Source organism: Nematolebias whitei, chromosome 22, assembly GCF_014905685.2.
Source record: "Nematolebias whitei isolate Nwh7 chromosome 22, NemWhi1, whole genome shotgun sequence".
NCBI lineage: Eukaryota > Metazoa > Chordata > Actinopteri > Cyprinodontiformes > Rivulidae > Nematolebias > Nematolebias whitei.
The window spans coordinates 4,306,582-4,325,818 of NC_056519.1; the positions used below are offsets into that span (position 1 = coordinate 4,306,582).

Consider the following 19,237-nt stretch of genomic DNA (forward strand, 5'->3'; position numbering starts at 1 on the left):
CATCCATCATCCATACATCCATCATCCATCCATCCATCCATCCATACATACATCATATTCCGCTCGTTCCAAAGTTGGGTTGCAGGGGCAGCAGCTTGAGCAGGGAGGTCCAGACATCTCTTTCCACGGCCACCTCTTCTAGGAGGACTGAGACATTCCCAGGCCAACCAAGAGACCTAGTCTCTCTAGTGTGTCCTGGGTCTTCCCCGGGGTCTCCTCCCAGTTGGACATGCCTTAAGCACCTCCCTAGGGAGGCACCCAGGAAGCATCCTTCCCAGGTGCATGAACCACCTCAACTGGCTCTCAATGTGGAGCAGCAGCGGTTCTACTCCGAGTCTCTCCTGATAAATGAACTTCTCACCCTATCTCTAAGGGAGAGTCCAGTTACCCTGCAGAGGAAACTCCTTTCAACCTCTGTATCCACGATCTGATTCTTTCAGTCACTACCCAGAGCTCATGGCCATAGGTGAGGGTAGGAACGTGGACCGACCGATAAACGGAGAGCTTTACCTTACAGCTCAGCTCCCTCTTCACCACAACGGACCAGCACAGAGTCCACAATACGATAGAAGCTGCACCAATTTGTCTGTCAATGTCACGCTCCATTCTTCCCTCACTCGTGCACAAAACCCCGAGATACTTGAACTCCTCCACTTGAGGCAGAACCTCACCCTCGATCCAAAGAGAGCAATCCACCCTTTTCCAACTATTGCAATCGTACAATATCACGTGCAATTGCGATCAATCTTATTTTCCAACATTTAGCTAAAAAAAGCTAAAGCACATTTATTTTCCTACTTGGTTTAAAACAGCCAATATTCTTCCCCAGCGCTGAACTATTTTAAGTGTTGTGAGAAGGAACGGTTCAAGGATTAAAAGCTTTTTAGCCCCAGTGATTTTGAACTGGGCTGCAGACAGAAAAGGCAAAGATGACGTGTACCAACAAAAAAAAAAAGGAAAAAGTTTGGTTTAATTTGAAATCCCCACAAAGGATGGTTGTAGGATTCAAATGCAGTCACTCCAGATGAAATTCAAGAACGAACTAAAGGTGCTGAAGGAGGAGGATGGATACAATTCGACAACTCTTTTTTTGGGGCAGGGAAAAGTAAATAACTAAGTGGATGCAGGTAAAACACAAATAAGGTGCGGTTTCTCAGAACATCCAGAAACTTCGCCCAAAGATGATGCTCCAAAAGAATAAAACAAAAACATTTAACACTTATTATCTTTGACTAACCCTTTGAATGACTCGGCTACTATCAAACCAAACTTTACCTCTGTATCTGTAGAACTGATCGAAGTTTAGGTTTTTTTTTCAGTTAATCCAACAATTATATCCTGAAAGTTTAATTAAGGTCCATCCAGTGGTGCTTGAGGTATTTTGCTAACAGACAGATAAGTTTAAAGCCAGATGTAAAAAGAATATATTGCACAATTTGTTCGTGCTCAGAGTATGTGTAGAGGATGACTCAGCTAATTTTACCTTAATATCTGTTAAATACAGACATTTCTGTGTTGGCTGCAGCAGCCATCTTGAATCAGGCTGACTTTTAACATCCTATGATCACTTCCTGCAAGTTTGACAGAAGGTCCATGTGGCAACAGACACTCAGTCTCATCGAAATTTCCCTTTCGACGGCTGGTAAAGATTAACTGTCGTATCTGGATGAAAAAAATCCCAACATTTTTAAACAAAAATTAATTCCCTTTTGTTAATCTGCGGGGATTATTATTATTATTTTTTACATTTGCATTAAAGAAACGTTCATTTAGGATTAAATATTACTTCTGGCTTTGCTTCAGAAACTCATAAAACAATCTTTTGCACAAGATGTTCCCATTTCCATCACTTTTCCTTAATGATCACTGCGCCACATTTTGGATAATAATCTCTTACTGTGTATAAACCGGTCCGTGCGCTGCACTCTCACTCACACTACCTGCCTGGAACGCTCTCGGAGCACAGGAAAGTAAAGAGCAGCTTGCTATTTGGTTTTCAGGGCAGATCAAAGGTGGTTCTGTTCTCTGTCGGGACTTCCAGTCCTGTCTGTTTGACAGAACGGGTCGTTTGAATTTGTCTTTTAAAATTAAAAACATGTCGGGTTACTCACAGGAAGCCGGCTCGTTTGGCCCTGCAGACTATACAGTGTTTGTGCTCATGCTGGTGGTGTCCTCTGGCATTGGGATTTACTACGGCTGGGTCGACAGGAGAAAGAGAAGCTCCAGCGAATTCTTAATAGGCAAACGCACCCTCACCGCCCTGCCCGTCTCCATGTCGCTCACCGCCGGCATCATGTCTTCCACCACGATCTTGTCCAGCCCGGCTGAGGTAAGGAGGCACAACTCCAATTATTCAGTTCTCTTCAAGAAAAAAGGTCAACAAGAGTCATTTGGTCAAACAAATAAAAAATGGTCTAATATTTAAAAAAACTGCACAATAAAATCTAAGCAAAACAAAACTGGCTCAAGAAGAGATAGAGCTTCATGTCAGCAGATATGAAATTAAACTGTCCCAAGTATGTCCAAAACGCACCTCCTGAAACGCTGGAAGTTTTTGTTAAATGTGATTAAAATAAACAAATGAACTAAACCAATTCTATGTCACTGTGTTTAATCATTTACTCAACAGGTCTGAGTAGCAAGGGTCATATTTACAATTGTTATTAAGTCAGTCCGATTCTAACCCTGAGAGACATCTGCGCCCACTCTGGTTAAAAACGTGATTTTAGCTGATGGCAGTCCATTTAAAGTGGACCCAGATCTGGACTGTAGACAGCTCAGTCCGTCTAAGGCCCTGTTCAGACCTTGCACTTTATGTCCGGTGGTCAGCTCAGACAGATAGTGCTCACACCCGGCCAAATGAACGAATACGCAGTAAACACAATGGTTTATAGTAAGAAACACTATAATTATGAGAACAAATAAGGGAATTTGGAATTTTTTGTCATCAGGACATTTAAAAAAGTTTGAACAGGGACAACAAAAGGCTGTAAAAGACAGGTATGAATAAGCTGGAGGAGCATTTTGCAGCTCCATCCAGCCATTGTTCCACAGCCACCTCTTCCATCTCCTCTGGGAGGACTCCAAGCAGACATGGTCTTTTCCATTGTCTCATTCAACCTTTATTTATGCAGGTTAGTCTCTGAGTCACAAGGACTCACTTTCAAGAGACCTGTTTTAGACAGATAAAGTACAGACAACAATAATTCAACAAAACAAAAGCGTAACAAAAGGCCTTTCTGCCGAGTTCAGTCTGCAATGAGGGAACGCTGCAGGTAATGATGGCCTGAGAGCGCACGTTGTAACTGCACTGACAACATGACATGCAGGAGGAGATATAAGAAGATAGCAAGCCAAGGACTGATTTATAGATGAAAATGTACCAGTGTGAGAGCCTACGTGTAGATAATGATGACCAACTGACCAATGAGTACAGGGTGCAGTGGTGGGTACGGTAGTTACTACCAGTTATGAACCTTAGCACACCATGATAGACAGCATCTAACATCTGCAAGGTGCTTGCAGTAGCATTCATTTAAATAATGTCACCATAATTGTAGCGTCCATCCTTCCAAGAACCTTAAAGACAAATGTCCTCAGAGACACTACGTCTATCCTACTCCCTCCCTATCTGAAGACAGATACTGGCATGCTGTTTTGACACAGAAAGTTGATTTGTTTATCCCTTTTCTGTGGACGTTAAACCTCCCTTGGACCACCCTGACGGAGCCACTATACGATAATTAGTTCAGACTATTTGTGTCCCTTAAAAAGATCTCGATCCAAGAGCTTCACTTTGCCTTATCAGCAGAGACTGGTTGCCATGACAATAAAGGAAGCCAACACCCAGTTGATGTTCTGCTTCAAAGAAACCCATTTGCTTGCATCAGCATGGTGCCAGAATCTAACTTGCATTTTTCTAAAAGAAAATGTGTTCACGTAATGGTGTCACTCTTTTAACAAAAGCCATTGTATTACCTTCTGAGACTTTGAGGGAGGTTTAATTACATTAAATTATACAGTGGGATGCTCGCACTGTGAGAAGCCCTCTGATTGGTTAAAAGTTAAAGGGGCCCATCTTCCTGATGTCAGGTATACAGAACACTGGCATTTGTGGGATGGCAGCCAAGTAGGAATGTTGGCTTTGGATCATCAGCTGAGCAGATGAAATGAGTGGTTGTGGAGTGTTGATGAGACTGAGAAATAACAGCCATATGATGGAAGATGTGTCCAGCTGAGAGATGGTGGACATCCTGAAACTTCCCAGGAGCAAAAGGTATGCGCCGAACAGACTGCAGCCCTGAGAAATGACATCCTTCTTGGGACAGCGGACCACCGGCTTCTTCCTTCATGCGTCCGCTGTGGTAATGAGTAATATACATCTTCCTTCTGATGAGAGAACCACGAAACAGTGCCAACTAAGTTTGTTTAGATAATTTAATTCATGAAGCTGCGATAAACTTACCTAAATTTTAATGTTAAGAGCTAAGAACCTTAGTCCAAATTGAATCTAAAACTCCTTCTCAAAGTTCTCAGATTTACGTAATTCACGTTCTAAAATAACTCTATTGGCTGTTCATTTCTCCTTAGAGAACTTTACTAACTGGCTTTTATGTATGTGAATGTTTTTGTAAAGTGCCCTGAGACAACTTTGTTGTGATTTGGTGCTATATAAATAAACTGAATTGAACTGAAATTGAATTTATATTCCATATTTGCCACAAGTTTCATATTGTTATTATTCAAACCGACAATAAACGTTACAGAATTGTATTTCAATTACCGGATTCTTGCTTGGTTTTTCTTCAAGGGACAGGAATTAAGTTCGCTACAAGAATTCACGTGTTTATACTGTATATGCTTGAGGTGAGGCCGGTCCAGGTTATGTGAACGTAAATACCTGTTAAAGGGTGCCCGCCCGGACCAGAAGTCCAATATCCTATACTTATATTCCTACATATCCAATGGCTGGTAGGAAAGTAGCAGCTATAAGGCATTTCATAGCATTCAGAGTTAAACAAGATCTATTTCTGAAGAAGAAACCCAATTTAAATTTCAGTTTATTTATCAAGCTTTCAACAAAAGGCTTAAAAGAGAGATGTGCATCAATTAGAATTCCCAAGTATTTATAAGAATCCGCAAACTCAATAGGAACACCAAGCATGGCTGAGATAGGAGAAAAGACTGCTGACACTGCTGATTGTTTGAAAACAACATCCCTTTGGTTTTATCAGCATTTAGTACTAGATTGAGACGGAACAAGTCAGAATGACAAATGCAGACTATACCTATAGAAGCTGGAAAACCTTGGCAACTGTGTTAGTTCGGTAAACAATTGTATCGTCACCACAGAGATGCAAGGATGTGTCAGGAATGTTTTGACCTACATTATTTATATAAATCGCATGCTAGATAAACCTTCCTAGGTTGGCGTGCAGGAGACATCCTTACCAGATGCTCAAACCACCTTAACTGGCTCTTCTGGATGTGGAGGAGCGGCGGCTCTACTCCGAGTCTCTCCTGGAGTACTGAACGTACCCTATCTCTAAGGGAGAATCCAGCTACTCTGCAAAGAAGACTAATTTCGACCACCTGTATCCAAGATCTTGTTCTTTCGGTCACTAGCCAGTTGAGACCTTAGCTGATGGAACATAGACAGACCGGTAAACAGAGAGTTTCTCCTTGCAGTTCAACTCCTTGTTCACCACAACAGACCGGAACAGTGTCTGCAATACTCTGCAATACTACAACTATGAGATCGTGGATACAAGTAGCTGAAATCAGTTTCCTTTGTAGGGTGACCCAGCTACATCTTAGAGATAAGGGGAAGGAGAATAAAGGAGCTCCTCGAGTCGAGCTGCTGCTTCTCCACGCCAAAAGAATTCGAGAGGGTATTGGATTAGGATACATCCTGGACATCTACCTCTTTCGGGTTTTTGGGTATGTCACACTGGAACCATGGATATCCCAGAACGTTCTGACTGAGTTATCCATCCTCTTTGGCCTGTGGGTGCCTTGGGAATGCACAGGAGGCTCTGGAGAGAGTACATGGGGAGATGGATGTCAAGTTTCAATGCTGGACCTGTTACTTCCATGATCCAACCTTGGCTAAACAGAAGACAATAAACAAAACGATGGGCTTTTTTTATAAATCACTGTAAAATCTTATGTAATGATCAAATCTCTCCTCTGATGTAGGTGTACCGCTTTGGGGCCATTTTTGGACTGGTTGGCATTGCCTACGCTCTGTCAATGGTGGTCACATCTGAGATCTTTCTCCCTGTCTTCTATAGGCTCGGCGTCACAAGCACTTACGAAGTGAGTGTGATTATGTTTACAGATTGTCCCTCACATGAAGCAAACTGTGGAAGAACATTATTTTGTGCCTACTACTGTTTGTATTAAACTCAAGAGAATGCAATTTTTTCTTTTACCCCTTCCTCGTTAAGTATCTGGAGCTGCGTTTTAATAAAGCAACTCGTCTCCTGGGAACGGCGGGTTTTCTCATTCATATAGTAAGAAAAAATACATAAGCCTGTCATGTCTGTGGGCCTATTCAAATCTTTTACTCTGATAGTACCCATGTCGTTCTCCGTCACAGACCATGTTTGCTGGAATCACTGTTTATGGCCCAGCTCTTGCTTTAAACAAAGGTATCTTTGTTATATTCATTAACAAGAGGAAAACTCATCAACACATTTCATTCATCTGGTTTCTTTTGCTATTTTTGCAGTTGTTAACATGAGTCTATGGACTGGAATTGTTACAACAGCCATGGTTTGCACTTTTTACTGCACTCTGGTAAGCAAATGTAAAAAATATAACATGTTCAATTGTGCTTTGTTGCCATTCCGTTCAATCAAAGAGCATTTTGTGTCAGGTAATGTGCTTTTTGATTTGAAGACATCGGTTTGATGTGTATGTTTGCAGGGTGGGATTAAGGCAGTTGTGTGGACTGATGTGTTTCAGGTAGGTTTTTAAAAGTAAAGGGAAAACATTTAAATGCCAAAGTATCTTAAGTAAAGCTGCACGGATTTACTAGATGAACATCTACAACTGATTAACGTTTAGATGACCACCACAGCCAACTGACCTAAAAAAAAAAATGGTTTTAATTCAGTCAATGTCAGATATTGAGCTAAAACTTGGTGTGGTAGTAGCTGAAACTAGTTCCCAACGTGTGCTCTTAACATCAACTATTTGCGCAAGACCTGTGATTTAAACTTTACCATTAATTGTTGTCATCGACCCCGTCTGTTAGCAAAATCTCTCATAGGTCTTAGATTACGACAGTGGTTAAAGTTAAATGCATTTTTGGGTTGCTTAGGTCATTTTGCTTTGGCGGTCATCTTAAGTACCGGTAACCGGTTGTGAGGCCAACCCAATATTTACTTTTTGAGTTTCATATAAGGTGCATTCACACTGTACTCAAACCGCGCTGGAGTTCTCTTCTACCGGACCGAGACCTAGGTTTTAGCCCGGGCCAGAGTTCGCCTTTTTATTCCGTGACAGAGTTCGATGGCGCATTCACACCTCCCCAAACGAACCGGACTTTCTAGGAAAACGAGCTAAAGTTCGATTAAAGCGGACTAAACAGGGCTGGTGTGAATGCACCCTTAAATCCATTCAGTGGTTCATGAGATATTTTGCTAACAGTACAGTCAAATGAACACATATATAAGCCAAAACACCACTGCCCCTTTGTCTTCAGGTAAAAAAAAAAAAAAATGAACCTGTCTTTTTTTTTATTTATATTTTAGATCGGAATAATGTTGATGGGATTTCTGGCCATTATAAGCAAAGCCGTGATTTTACAAGGAGTTTCTACCATCTTTGCAGATGCTCAACAAGGAGGAAGGCTCAACTTTTGGGAGTGATTCTTTTAAAGTTATAATAATGAGAAATAAAAATCTAAACTTTGGGAGTAAATGTACAGAAAGGGGAAAATTTACATTTTATCTTTAAATACCTTTTAATCTTGCTGTTTTTCCTCTCTCTCTTTCTGTGTGTGTGTTTGCCCAGCTTCGATATAAACCCACTCAGGAGACATACCTTCTGGACTCTGGTTATTGGAGGGACGTTTGTCTGGAGCACTACGTATGGGGTCAACCCACCAGCCGTTCAGAGATACAACTCCTGCAGGAGCATCACTCAAGCCCGATTGTAAGACAGGTTTTTAGACAGGAAATTCTCAGCTAATGTGCCAAAAATATGATGCTGATTCAACATTCCCATGATTGTTTCTCTGTTGTTAGATTAGCTTTTTGCTACTGTTCAGCTACTTTTAGCTTTAAGTTAGTTTTTTTGCTACTTTCAAGTAATGTTCTGCTAAATGTAGTTTTTAGTTTTTGTATGTTTTTCACCTCCTCCTTGAATTGCCACTTTATCGTGATGAAGGAGTTTGTGCGCCTGAATGATCCAAGGAGCTATGCTGTAGGGTCTCCCAAGGCTGATTGGTTCTAGATGACAGCCCAGACAAAGAGCGATTCCAAAGACTCTTATGGACATAAAACAGCAAGGAGCTCAGTGTCCCTTGTCCAGACGTGGGTTACCCGGGCCCAACACTGGAGCCAGGCCTGGGGGAGGGGCTCGTCAGTAAGCGCCTGTTGACCGGGTCTCTACCCATGGGAACTGGTCGGGCTCAGCCCAAACGAGCAACATGGGTTTGCCTTCCTGTGGCCCAACATCTGCAGGAGGAGCCATATGAGTCAGGTGCATGGCACCATGGGCAGTGGCCGAAGGTGGGGACCATGGCGCTCTAACCCTGGCTTCCCAAAGCTGGCTCTTGGGACATGGAATGTGACCTCTCTGCCAGGGAAAGGAGCATGAGCTTGTGCATGAGGTTGAGAAGTACCGACTAGATATAGTTAGGCTCACCTCTATGCACAGCATGGGCTCTAGAAACAATCACCTTGAGAGGGGCTGGATCTTATTCCACTCTGGAGTTGCCCATGGTGAGAGGCGCCGAGCTGGTGTGGATCTACTCTTAGCCACCCGACTTGGCACCTGTGTGTTGGAATTTTCCCCAGTAGATGAGAGGGTAGCTTCCCTGCGCCTTCGGGTGGGGGGACAGGCTCTGACTGTTGTTTGTGCCTATGCGCCAAATGGCAGTTCAGAGTATCCGACCTTCTTGAAATCCTTGGGGGGGGGGGGGGGGGGGGTGCTAGAAGGTGCACCAGCTGAGGACTCCTTTATTCTGCCAGGGGACTTCAACGCCCATGTGGGTAACAACCTTGAGGTGCGTGATTGGGAGGAACGGCCACTCTGATCTGAACTCGAGCAGTATTCTGTTGTTGGACTTCTGTGCTAGTCATGGTTTGTCCATCACAAACACCATATTTGAACATAAAGGTACCCATAAGTGCACTTGGCACCAGGATGCCCTAGGACTAGGTCACTGATCGATGATTGACTTTGTATTTGTGTCATTTGATTTGCGGCCATTTGTTTTGGACACTCGGGTGAAGAGAGGAGCTGAGCTGTCAACTGATCACCTGGTAGAGTTGGATCAGATGGTGGGGGAAGATGCTGGATGTTTTTCACCTCCTCAGATGAAAGGATGCCAGCTAGTGATTTGTTATTTTTAGCTAACTTTTTGTTACTTTAGTTTTTATGCAACTTTCTGCTACTTTTAGCTTCTAGCTAACCTTTATAAACTTTTACCTTACCTTTTGGTACTTTTCTTTTTCTGCTATTAAGAAATAAACACTTGTCCTACTTTTAGCTATTTGTTAACCTTTTGATACTTTTGGTTTCTAGCTAGCTATTTGATATTCTAAGCTACCCTTTGTTACTTTAGCTTTTAGCTAGCCTTTTAACACTTTTAACCAACTTTTTGCTGCTTTCATCCAACCCATTGCTACTTTGAGGTAGCATTTTTGCTACTTTTAGTGTTTAGCAAATATTGTGTTACTTTTAGATTATAGCTATTGTTTTGCTGCATTTAACTTTTTAATAGCCGTTTGATTTAGCCTTTCAGTTGGTCCTGTCAAAGCCCAGACCTGATGAAGAGAAATTCAGTTTTTTTATGTAAAACTTGCACAACACAAGTGGTACCCATCCAACCTGAAAGAGCTGAGCAGTTTGGTTTCAAAGAACAGACCAATGTTCTAGTATCTAGATGAGAAAACCTGTACCAAGTACTTTACTGAGTGTTACTGTGTTTTATTGTTGTTTATCCCCAGAGCCGTGTACATCAACCTGTTTGGTCTTTGGGCCTGTCTGGTTTGCACCGTGTTGTCTGGACTTTCTCTCTATTCAGTTTATAAAAACTGTGACCCGTGGACGGCTGGACTGGTTTCTTCTCCTGACCAGGTGTATCACTAATTTTATTTTATATTTTTACAAAACACACCGGAACAAGGTGTGCAATAATGGATGTGCTTTGGTCCAACATTTCATGTAGTATATCTAATATTTAATTACATTTCTTTACAGTTGATCCCACATTTGGTGATGGATATCTTTACCAACAATCCTGGACTTTCAGGACTTTTCCTTGCAGCAGTTTATAGCGGGTCTTTAAGGTTTGTACAAAAAGGTCCAACTCAAATACCAGAATTTTTCTTTTCTTTTTTTTTCCTTTTTTTCTCTTTTCTTTTTTTTTCCCTCTTTTTTTTCTCTTCAACATTCATCATTAATAAAACTTACCTCAAGTTGCCTTTTTGGACATGCATGCATATATTTGTACAAATTGTACTTGAGAGGAGATTATTACAGCCTCATATAAAAATCAATGATGATCATGATATCGGAACAGGATCGGTATCGGCCGATATTTAGATCTAGGTATCGGGATCGGAAGTAAAAAAAAGTGGATCGGTGCATTCAATTCAATTCAATTCAAAAATAGTTTATTAATCCCAGAGGGAAATTATGTGTTTTGGTAACTCATCATCCTGGTTTCATTAATGAGTTGTTCTAGATGCTGATGGCTGTGGGCAGGAAGGATCTCTTGTAGCGTCTGTCCTACAACAGATTTGAAGAAGCCTCTGACTGAAGACACTCTGTTGTTGTATGACAGTCTGATGAAGAGGATGCTGAGGGTTGTCTGTAATGTTCTTCATTTTATGAAGAATCCTTCTTTGAACGATCATCTCCAAAGGTTATAGAGGAGTCCCCAGAACTGAGCCAGCCTTCTTTATGAGCTTGTTGATCTTTTTTTAAGTCACTTGCTCTGGTACTGCTCCCCCAGCAGATGATGGCAGAAGAGATAGCGCTCTCTACAACAGACTTATAGAAGATATGCAGCATCTTGCTGCAAACACTGAAGGACTTCAGCTCCCTCAAGAAGTACAGTCTGCTCTGTCCCTTCTTGTAGATGGCTTCACTGTTGCATTTCCAGTCCAGTCTGTTGTCCAGGTGAACTCCAAGGTATTTATACTTCTCCGCCACCTCCACTTCTTCTCCCATGATGGAAATAGGGTTGGACCTGTTCTTGATTCTTCTGAAATCTACAATCATCTCCTTTGTTTTGTTCACATTCAAGATGAGATGATTGTTTCCACACCATGCCACAAAGTGGTCCACCAGTTCCCTGTACTCAGCTTCTTGTCCATCTCTGATACACCCGACTACTGCAGAGTCATCAGAATATTTCTGCAGATGACAGGAGTCTGTTTTGTACTGGAAATCTGAGGTGTTATCCCTAGTTAAAAGCCTTCCTGGATGAACATAACATCAGTCAGCTCTGCTGAGATGTTTTAATTACGTCCTCCTGGCATGTGACTCGGGTGATCATGTGATCCTTGTGTTACTGGACTTAACTACTGCTTTTGACACAGTGGACCACAGCATTTTATTGTCACGTCTACAGCACCAAGTAGGCATCGGTGGGACTGCTTTGGAGTGGTTGGGGTCCTATCAGGCAGACAGAACATTTTCTGTAAAAATTGCAGGGTGTGAATCCTTTTCTGCTCCTCTGTCATGTGGGGTTCCTCAGGGCTCAATTTTAGGGTCTTGGCTTTTTTCTTTGTATCTACTTCCTCTAGTATCGATTTTGAGAAAACACGGCATCTCCTTTCATTGCTACGCTGATGAATGCCAAATATATGTGCCTTTAAAGCGAGTTGATGCTTGGTCCATTAAACCTCTTATCGTGTCTCGAGGATGTTAAAGCTCGGATGGCCCTAAACTTCCTGTATTTTAATTAAAAAATAGTCACTTGATTTTTGAGACACACAGTCACTTGGATCGCTTACGAATGATAATGCAGCATCCACAGTACAGAGATGTGGACTGGTTCTGATTTCTGAAAACATATGGTACCTTTGATGGTGTTGTTCTCTTTTCCAGCACAGTTTCCTCCTGCATCAACTCACTAGCTGCAGTGACCCTCGAGGACCTGATAAAACCACACAGCAAACTATCCGAAAACCAACAGTTCATCGTCTCAAAAGCACTGAGTATGTGACGGGTTATTATCTGGTTTGTCACTAAAGCCCCTTATCCACAGGGCCTTTTGGGGCTCCTATGTAACTAATTCAGGCCGATTGCGTGGTTTATCCACAATGCCTTCAGCGGTGGAACCCACCCCATTTTTGGGACCTACTTCTCTGAGGTCCCAGGTCTGGTTCTTGTTGGGTCTAGATGCGACATCAGCGCACTGTAGGTCACTGATTGGTCAGGGGGCGTATTCATTGGTGGAGGGCGGAGATCAAGGAGGTCATCCATTTTGGTTGTGTGTTGTTTTCTGGCTCTTCTTTTTCTAATACATGTTAGTGGTGCTTAGAAAAGAGCTTAATGTAACACTAGCGCCACCAGCTGGTAAGGTGCGTTGATTTTAATAATCCACCCACTAGAGGTGAACAATCTACCCACTAAACGGGAACTATGGGCACTGTGGAGACAGAAAAAAAGAAGTCCCACCAGAACCAGACACAACAGGGTCCAAACAAGAACCGACCCTGTGGATAAGGGGCTTAAGAAGTGACAGCAGCTGACGACTGGATCTCATTGTCTGTATTCATTTAATTGCAGATTTGTTTTACGGCCTTGTCTGCATTGCTATGGCTGGTATAGCGTCATTCATGGGAGGCATGTTGCAGGTAGACAAGAGAGTGACACATCTTTATGGTTTGCTTTTAGACTTGAATTTTTTTTTATTGTTTTGTTTCTTTTCTTAAACAGGCTGCTATTGTTCTTGCCGGGGTCACTGGAGGTCCTTTGTTTGGTCTGTTCTCTTTGGGAATGCTTTGTCCATTTGCCAACTCCAAAGTGAGTTCAACCTCTTCTCATTTTATGGTTGAATAGCCCAAAGTGTTGGAGAGTTATCAAAGGTTGGATTCCAAAACTCTCCAAAGCAAGAAGGGGCATAAAAGCCTCCCAAAAAGTTCTGGTGCTGCTCCAGTCTCCTTGCAGTAGGATGTGCACCAAAAAAAAAGGTCCAGCTGAGTGAGTCAGTATGTGTTTGTTCCCAGGGGGGGTTGTCAGGGCTTGTTATTGGTTTTGTTGCGACCCTATCCGTAAGCCTTGGTGACCTGATATCCCACTCCTCTCCTGAGATGACCCGACCACTGCCCTTGACCACTGAAGGTTGTAATTTCACAACAGCTGAGAACCAGAACTGCACTTCTACTGTTCTTCCAACAGAACCAAGCGTCATTACCACAACTCTGGGGCTGAACAGCGAAGACATGTAAGTGTGCAACTCGCAGTGATGACTTGAACTATGACTATATAAGTTAATGAGGACTTTGGTCCAAACCTTTTCCTTTTATAGAGCTGCTTACTAGGGGTGTAATGGTACACGTGGGTTTTGAACAGTTTCGGTACCGCATGTTCGGTTCATGTGCGTACCGTTTTGTTTATTTTTTCACTCATTAAATTTTATTAACAATAGATTATGCACCAGGGAACTCAAGTTCCTAAGCATGTTTCTGTGATTTTAGTGTACCGTTACACCCCTACTGCTTACACTCACTGATACAGTAAGCCAATCAGGTGCCCTTCTTTAGCAACATCTCACTGGTACCAATTTGATCCTAATGGAAGCAGGAAATGGTGGACCAAAAGCCTCACCGTGTCTCGGCTTTTGTTTGTTCCTCATCAGGAATTCTAGTTTTTGTTTCCTCAGGGTCTCTGAAAGATAAGTACTGTAATCCATCTGCAGATGACAGCAAACTCCTCACAGAATCTCCTTACTAGCGTCACCTTTTGTCTTTTTTTTCCTCCTTGGTTTGACCCAAAAACATGTTTGTTGTGTTTGGCGCCATCTTTCGAAAGAATGGGTGCTTTTTTTTTTAATACAGCAGTCCCTCGATACTTTGTGGTTCGACTTTCGCAAACTCATTCTTTTGCAGGTTTTCAACATAAGATTGTACATGACACACAAATGGCTGATTGATGAAAAGTGACCAACCAGAGCATTGTGCTGAGGGGCGGACTGGCCATCGGGAGCACCGGGACATTTCCCGGTGGCCTGGCCCACTTATTGATTGCCAAGTGGCTCCCTCTTTTCTCTTTCTAAGGCTGTCGGTCACAGCAGAGCAGACATGCAACCTGTTGTGTGTCTCAGTTCTGCTGCGACAGCATCAGAAAGAGAAAGGCGGGGCTCGTCTTTCCCCATCGCTACCGACCATTGGGAGCATTGGGAAATGTCTCGGTGCTCTCGATGGCCAGTCCGCCACCGAGCGCTGATTGGCTCAGTAACCATAGCATCAGTCTGTCTGCTCTCTTTCACTGTGCTCTTTTAGAGAGTTTAGAAAATTGTTAAGAACACTGCGAGAGAGTAGGATTTATTAAGCCTTAAAATATATAAAAATAATAAAATAAAGTCCCTACTTGGTGAATTTTCACCTATCGTGGGGGTGTCTGGAACATAACCCCCGCAATAAGTGAGGGACTACTGTACAGCCTATGTGGTCAGAAAAGAGTGTGCTGAAGTCATTTGTCTGCCGAGGACTCGGGTATACTTTAGTGTAATGACTCACAAAATGAGTTGAGATCCTGTTGTGGGCCAAGAAACACCAGTTGTGGGGTTTAGAACTGATTTACAGAAATCAAAATAACAAAAAAAAAAAGTTTAAGTTGTCGATGGAATTTTTTTGACAAAAGGGCGATTCTTCACCGAGCTGTGACCAACTGGCAACTCAAAATTGCAAGAAAATTAGGAAATTATCCGTTAGTTTCATCAAACTATCCAGCCAGCCGTGCAGCCACATTCTGAGCAGCCAGTATTTTGAAAATCAGTCTATTGTGTGTACGGCTTCCAAAACTGTATTCACTGTACCGCAGACCTGTCTCCATTTCAGTCCACTTTGAACCCAAATTGGCAGCCACTTCCATATACCAGTAATCCTCTGGTGTGCACATCAGAAATTCAAATTTGGACCAGTTTTTTAATACCCATTGGTGTAGTTTTTAGACCTGGACAGGCCTCGAGTGCTTTCAGTATCAGGAGAGCTCCCGCGCAGGAGTCAAAAAGGCCATAGAATTTGAGAAAACTAAACCAGGAAAAATTTGAGACGGGTTCAAGACTCCCACAACAACACTAATAATATTTTAAGAAAAGGTCACAATTTTCCATAAACTTCTGCGACTCTGGAGGAAATTGAGACTTAGAAATTTCCATTCGAGATCAAAATTGTTTAATTGCATACATTTTTGTATGTACTCATAGTCCAACCCCAAAGATTACTGATGCATACGATTTTCTCTCACCTCCAGTAACCTGATGGGTAAATGGTCCTCTCCTTCCTACCTTTATTTTTCTCTCATTGGATCCATAACAGTTTTTACCGTGGGAGTTACAGTCAGCATTTTGACAGGTAAAGAAATGTTTATTTATACATTTAGCCCGCATTGGGTTTTTAAATCTAACTTTTTTCCCATGTTCCTATTAAATATTTCAGGAGGCTGCAGGGATAAGGTGGAGCGGAGGCTTACTTTACAGAAAGAAGACACAACTGTCTACCACCTGTTTAGGCTAATCAAAGACTTTGTAAGTTCTGCTTTGAAGGAAAAGAATCAGACATTCTGAACAGATGCCGACACCTGGTCTTGTTGTTTTTCAGGTCACGAAAGGAGCAGACAGACCCGACCTGACAGTGCAGCCAGAAGGCGGCAACTTAAACCCTGCTTTCTGTGATTCTGAGATTTATACAAAAACAAACTCAACCTCGTCAAATTTCTGATCACGCTTTAAGTTTGATGCACCTGCTGAGGCTGGGTTTATAAAACCTAGCTCTTAGAGTGTAGAAGCAATAAAAGTGCACTGGACTACTTGGAATGTTTTAATGTTACATCATTGCCACATTTCAGATACTAAATTCAGATCAGTCAAAAATTAAAATGTAATAAAAGTTAAATGTCGCATTTGTTCGACAGAACTTTCATATTTAAATAAATCCACCTCCTCAATGCTGAGGCATACTCTTACGCGGCTCGCCATGCTTAACGGTGGCTCTCGTCTCGTGACTGGTTACAACAATACACCAGCACAGCCAATACATTTTTAAAACATACTGGCTCATTGCGCAATAATTGCGCATGTCGGCTCGGGCTTCTACGATTGCGTTTTCACGAATCATACAGCGCAAAGACAAAATGAGAATGCACAATATAATATTGTGTTAATCTACTTGTTGAGGAGGAGGGAGGTCAAACCGACCAGTAGGCGTAAAAAAAAAAAAAAAAAAGTCCTGTTAACCTCAAATGGATCAGCTGATCACCGGCCGTGCGCGTCTCCGCACCTTCTGTCATCTGTAGTGAAGGAAGTAGCAGAATCACAGGGCCGGTTCTAGGCATGGTTACATGAGGGGGCAGGTGGAACTGTGATGGGGGCATCTTCATCCATACACATGTTACAGCATATTCATTGTTGAGCATGGACTTTGGTATTCGTTGTTATTGTTGACTTGTGTATTCTTCATGGGACTGGGGTAATAAAAGCTGAATGTTTGCACCTGCGAGTCAACATTTTCAACCATGAACACTATCAAGCAAAAAGAGAAACTGACTGACCCATGCCCATCTTGAATGTCTCACTGTGGCTGCAACAACAAACTACAACATGAAGAAAGTCACGAACATGCACCACAGCTTCCACTCATCTCAGTACTAATGTACATTTTGTTTAAACCGATAAAGTGCTGGCTGTGTTTCTTTTTAGTTCATAGTTTCATTTTATTCTTTTATTTGAGTAACCTGGGGTGATATCACAGCTCTCCCCTTGACTTTGATCTGTCAATATGGCTCTTTTGAAAATAAATAAATAGTGAGGCTCACTGCATTATAGGGCCAGGCATGAAAATGAAGTCCCTGATACATCCAGGGTAAACTCAGGGATACAACCATTCTACAACTTACTCACAGTTGCTTTATTGATAATCAATTCCTATTAATGCATTATTTATCTCATTTCTAACCATCAAGCTTCCAGTTATGATACATGTTCACACTATTTATTGACTGTATCTAAAAATATTTTTAAAAAATCTAAGATATTTGAAATTTAAATGAAAATATGAAATATTATAAAATACAATTACTTAAATTATATTATTGTATATAGTAGGTCATTAAATCAGTGTCAGTTGAGTCTGTCAAACAAGTTGCCTGTATCAATACAGTTGGGCAATGTGTTGAAACGCTTCATGACGCCTCATCGACCCATTACTATGAATTAGACAAACTGAAGTACAAAGCCCCCCAAATATAGTCATACTGTTTAGTAAACTGTACGCACAGATTCTCAATAACACTGATGTCCATGTTCAGCTGGTCTTACGCTTTCAGTGTGAACATGGAAATAGATCAACAGGGACCGTCTATAAATTGAAAAAGAATGGCGGACAATAGGTCAAACAGTATACTTATCAGTCCTCAGTCCAGCCAAGTTTTGCAAAAGGTTTATCTGATTTTGCCTATAACCAGCCTAATAAAAAAGTTTTGTACTCGACTCAAGCTTTTATGTAGTTTTCAACAGATTCAACATTTGTTTACATTGACTGCAGACCTGCATTTCAGGATTGCACATCCGTATATTTGGAAAACTACTGGAGTGAACTCTTTCAAATTACAACATTTGGTATAGTTCAGGATAAACTTTTATGTTTGATTTCATACTTTACAACAAGTACTTTTACAGTAATTTATTGTTCTAAAAGTTGACATACCAAATAAAGACAAATATGAAACGAAACGAGCTGCAATTAATGCGAGCCATGCCGTCAACTTCAAAAGTTTCTGACTGAAAAAAGATGCCAGTTTGCACAAACACCCACGGCATCCATTAGGTGAACATAACTTCTGTTTACAGATCGCTCTACGAATCTTAATTTCAATAAAAACTAAAGACAGGTAAACCGACCTGATAGCTGATAGGGAGTCAAACCAGGCCCAATGGAAAAACGCCTGGAAAAACAGCATACATGAAGAAATTATGAGTTTAACATCGATATTAACACAATTTCTGTGCAACATACAGCACATTATGTAAAGTGTGACACATTCAACAGATGGAGGCAAAGATTTGTTTTTCTGCACCTGTTTTCAATATACATTACGGGCTGATATGGTAAATTAGAAATTATAAACTGCACTTTCCCCTGTCCGTGTGTCCTGTCAGGATAAATGTTTTTGGATTATTTTTCTGGGTCGTAGTAGCGCTTCTTCATGGCTCTGTATTTCCTCAGGAAATAAAGAGCCTCCAGTTCCTTGATGACATGTTCTCCTTTAGCCACCAGCTGCTTGATCTTCTCAGGGTCACTCACATCCTTGTTCTTCATGAAAGCCGACTTTAGTCGCTCTCTGAAATAAACTGGTCCCTTTGGGTATTCACGTCCGACATACAGCAGCTGAAAGGAGGAGACGAGAGGAGACTGTTGCAGATCTGAGCAGAAAGAGCCTTTAAAAAAAACACAATAATACATTTACTTACATTTTTATACAGCCTGATAACCTCACCCCGTAAAGGGTTGGCCATGTCAGAAACAAAGCTTTACCTCCCTGAAACAAGACGAGAAAAACTTGAACAACAAACAGAAACTTAGCTAGCTGATTAGCTTAAGCTAGCATTCCAAGCGCCGAATTAACCTCAACTTCCGCAAACGGAAATAAAGTTAGTTTGGAAAATAAATGCAGATCAATAACGGTCATACTGATCAATATTCATATTTACACGTAAAAGCACATCAACAAAGCACCGGGGAAAAGGTTTCTCCTTTGCGTTCGACCTCAGCGCGATTCAACTTGTACACATTGCCGTAAATTATCGTCCCGTGTCGCAAATGCAAAC

At 41.7% G+C, this 19,237-nt stretch overlaps 2 protein-coding genes across 2 annotated transcripts; one reads left to right on the forward strand and one right to left on the reverse strand.

The window, feature by feature from the left end:
* The first annotated feature begins 2,005 nt into the window (after positions 1–2,005).
* Positions 2,006–16,133, forward strand: LOC119428601 (sodium-coupled monocarboxylate transporter 1-like). The gene is made up of 17 exons (XM_037696284.1): positions 2,006–2,329; positions 6,199–6,318; positions 6,450–6,515; positions 6,602–6,653; positions 6,734–6,801; positions 6,931–6,969; positions 7,761–7,873; positions 8,023–8,163; positions 10,185–10,314; positions 10,438–10,526; positions 12,295–12,404; positions 12,979–13,046; positions 13,129–13,215; positions 13,419–13,636; positions 15,667–15,767; positions 15,852–15,940; positions 16,014–16,133. The coding sequence occupies exons 1-17, from the start codon at positions 2,096–2,098 to the stop codon at positions 16,131–16,133; spliced, it is 1,845 nt and encodes a 614-aa protein (XP_037552212.1). The 5' UTR covers positions 2,006–2,095.
* Positions 16,134–18,511: 2,378 nt separating this feature from the next.
* Positions 18,512–19,221, reverse strand: lyrm5a (LYR motif containing 5a). The gene is made up of 3 exons (XM_037695683.1): positions 19,121–19,221; positions 18,881–18,948; positions 18,512–18,797 (listed from the first exon to the last, which is right to left on the reverse strand). The coding sequence occupies exons 2-3, from the start codon at positions 18,923–18,925 to the stop codon at positions 18,585–18,587; spliced, it is 258 nt and encodes an 85-aa protein (XP_037551611.1). The 5' UTR covers positions 18,926–18,948; positions 19,121–19,221; the 3' UTR covers positions 18,512–18,584.
* Between the last annotated feature and the right edge of the window lie 16 nt (positions 19,222–19,237).

What these genes read in the sequence shown, in the direction of transcription:
- lyrm5a (XM_037695683.1), bottom strand. Translation starts at nt 18,925, where the DNA reads ATGGCCAACCCTTTACGGGGTGAGGTTATCAGGCTGTATAAAAAT. An exon ending in TTATCAGGCTGTATAAAAAT is followed by an intron (nt 18,798 to 18,880) that starts GTAAGTAAATGT and finishes TCCTCCTTTCAG; the next exon opens with CTGCTGTATGTCGGACGTGA.
- LOC119428601 (XM_037696284.1), top strand. Translation starts at nt 2,096, where the DNA reads ATGTCGGGTTACTCACAGGAAGCCGGCTCGTTTGGCCCTGCAGACTAT. An exon ending in CATCGTCTCAAAAGCACTGA is followed by an intron (nt 12,405 to 12,978) that starts GTATGTGACGGG and finishes ATTTAATTGCAG; the next exon opens with ATTTGTTTTACGGCCTTGTC. An exon ending in GTCCATTTGCCAACTCCAAA is followed by an intron (nt 13,216 to 13,418) that starts GTGAGTTCAACC and finishes GTTTGTTCCCAG; the next exon opens with GGGGGGTTGTCAGGGCTTGT.